This window comes from Pseudozyma flocculosa (assembly GCF_000417875.1).
Source record: "Pseudozyma flocculosa PF-1 unplaced genomic scaffold scaffold00009, whole genome shotgun sequence".
Taxonomy (NCBI): domain Eukaryota; kingdom Fungi; phylum Basidiomycota; class Ustilaginomycetes; order Ustilaginales; family Ustilaginaceae; genus Pseudozyma; species Pseudozyma flocculosa.
This window is the reverse complement of record NW_006920877.1, coordinates 858,163-860,138: the sequence shown is the minus strand read 5'-3', so window position 1 is coordinate 860,138 and position 1,976 is coordinate 858,163. Positions and strand designations below refer to the sequence as shown.

At 67.6% G+C, this 1,976-nt stretch overlaps 1 protein-coding gene across 1 annotated transcript in view; it reads right to left on the bottom strand.

Moving 5' to 3' along the window:
• The window catches only part of PFL1_03221 (uncharacterized protein), a gene marked incomplete at both ends in the record, with an annotated part of 8,520 nt that overhangs the window by 3,743 nt on the left and 2,801 nt on the right, over window positions 1–1,976 (bottom strand). The window contains 2 exons of the mRNA XM_007880736.1: window positions 58–1,488; window positions 1,680–1,971. Of these exons, the coding sequence (XP_007878927.1) occupies window positions 58–1,488; window positions 1,680–1,971 (1,723 nt within the window). The remainder of the gene's footprint in view (window positions 1–57; window positions 1,489–1,679; window positions 1,972–1,976) is intronic.

Below are 1,976 nucleotides of genomic sequence, written 5' to 3'. Positions count from 1 at the left end.
GTGGAGATCTTCGGCGCCGGCCTCGAGGGCGGCCGTCGGCGGCAGCGGCGCGGGCACGTCTGGGAAGCTCTCGAGCAGGTTGGAGCTGACGTTGATCGACTCGAGGCTCTCGCAGCGCCAGATGGAGCTGGGCAGCGCCTTGAGGTTGTTGTTGTGGACGTAGAGCTCGCGCAGGCGCGCCAGCCGGCCGAGGGTGTCGGGCAGCGTCGAGAGGAGGTTGGTGTTGCACGACAGCACCTCGAGGCGCTGCAGGTCGCCGATCGTGTCCGGCAGCACGACAAACTGGTTGCGGTCCAGCGTCAGGTGCGACAGCGCCGGCAGCTGCGGAAAGAGGCCCTCGTCGAGGCGCGTCATGTTGGTCGACGACAGGTCGAGCGAGGTGAGGTCGCACGACGTAAACGCCGAGATCTTGACCTTGCTGAGCGGGTTGCGGCTCAGCTCGACGGTGCGCAGCTGAGGGCCGAGGGCGGCGTCGAACGCCTTGACGCTGTTGCTCTCGGCCTGGACCACCTGGAGGCGGGGCAGCCCGAACAGCGGCGAGATGTCCTGCACCAGGTTGCGGCGGAGGTCGATGGTGCGCAGGCTGACCAGCTCGTTGATGCCCTCGGGCAGCGACTCGAGCGAGTTGCCGGCGAGGATGAGGCGCTCGAGGTTGACGAGCTTGGTGATCTGGGGCGGCAGCGAGGAGATGGCGTTGAACGAGACGTCGAGGTCGTTGAGCGACGTGACGTCGCAGATGACGGTGGGGAACTGATCGAAGCGGTTGTTGGAGATGTTGAGGTGGCGCAGCGTCGAGATGCCGGCAAAGTAGCTCGGCAGCTCGTAGAGGCGGTTGTTCTGCACCTTGATCGACATGAGGTCCGGGATGGCGTCGAGGGCGATGTGGGCGAGCTCGACGATGCGGTTGTTGGAGACGTCGAGGTGGGTCAGCGTCTCGCTCGACTTGACGCTCTGCGGGATGCGCTTGAGCGCCAGGTTCGAGAGGCGCAGGCTGCGCAGGTTGCTGCAGAGCTGGACAAAGTCGAGCGGCAGGTCCGACATGGGGTTGCCCGACAGGTCCAGGCTGACGATCCAGTCGGCGTGGCGGTAGAGAAAGATGGGCACCATCTCGAGGTTGCGGCTCTGGAGGTCGAGGTGCTGGAAGGTGTGCTCGCTGTTGCCAAACGCCTCCGAGTCAAACGTCGGCACGCTGTCCGGCCGGAAGACGAAGCGCAGCAGGTACGACAGGTCGTCGCGCCCCATCTCCTCGAGCGCGTCGCTCTCGGTGTAGCCCGCCTGGAGCAGGCGGCGGCGCTGCAGCTGCGCCGGCTTGTCCGACCCGCCCAGCGGACGCTCCGAGCCCTTGTCGCGCACAAACAGCCGGAACGCGCCCGAGTCGTTGGTGAGGCTCTTGCGCGCCAGGATCGTCCGCACTTCGGACGCCGTGTAGGTCAGCGAGCAGGCCAGCGTGATGAACGAGTGATCCATCTTGTACACCCGCAAGAAGTACTGTCGGCGAAGCGAGCAGCAGAGCGAGGAAGGCGGTGGCGACGGCGGCGGCAGCGGCAGCGGCGGCACCGTAAGCGGGGGTGGAGGCAGAGAGAGGAGGCAAGGACGGTGTGTCAGCACAGCGAGTCGAGTCGAGCGTCGGGAGTGGACGCCGCAGGGGGTTGAGCGAGGGGGACCGAGGCACCACATACGTTCTTGGCACCGGCCTGGTGCGAGGCGGTCGTGTGGGCCCGCTTGGTGGCGCCCGAGTCGCGCTTGACGATGGTGTGGACCAGGTTGTCGTCGTCGGCGGCCAGGTTGTGCGTCGAGCCAATCGTGGCGAGCGAGGGCCGCTGCGTGCCGACGGAGCCGGCCGTATTGGGGCGGTTCGAGTTCATGCGGTGCTTCGACGGCCGATGGAGGCCCAGCTTGCCCGCTGCCGCCGCCGCCGCCGATGCACCCACCGCCGCCAGCGTGCCGCCCCGCGAAGAGGGCCGCGCCGAGCTGCC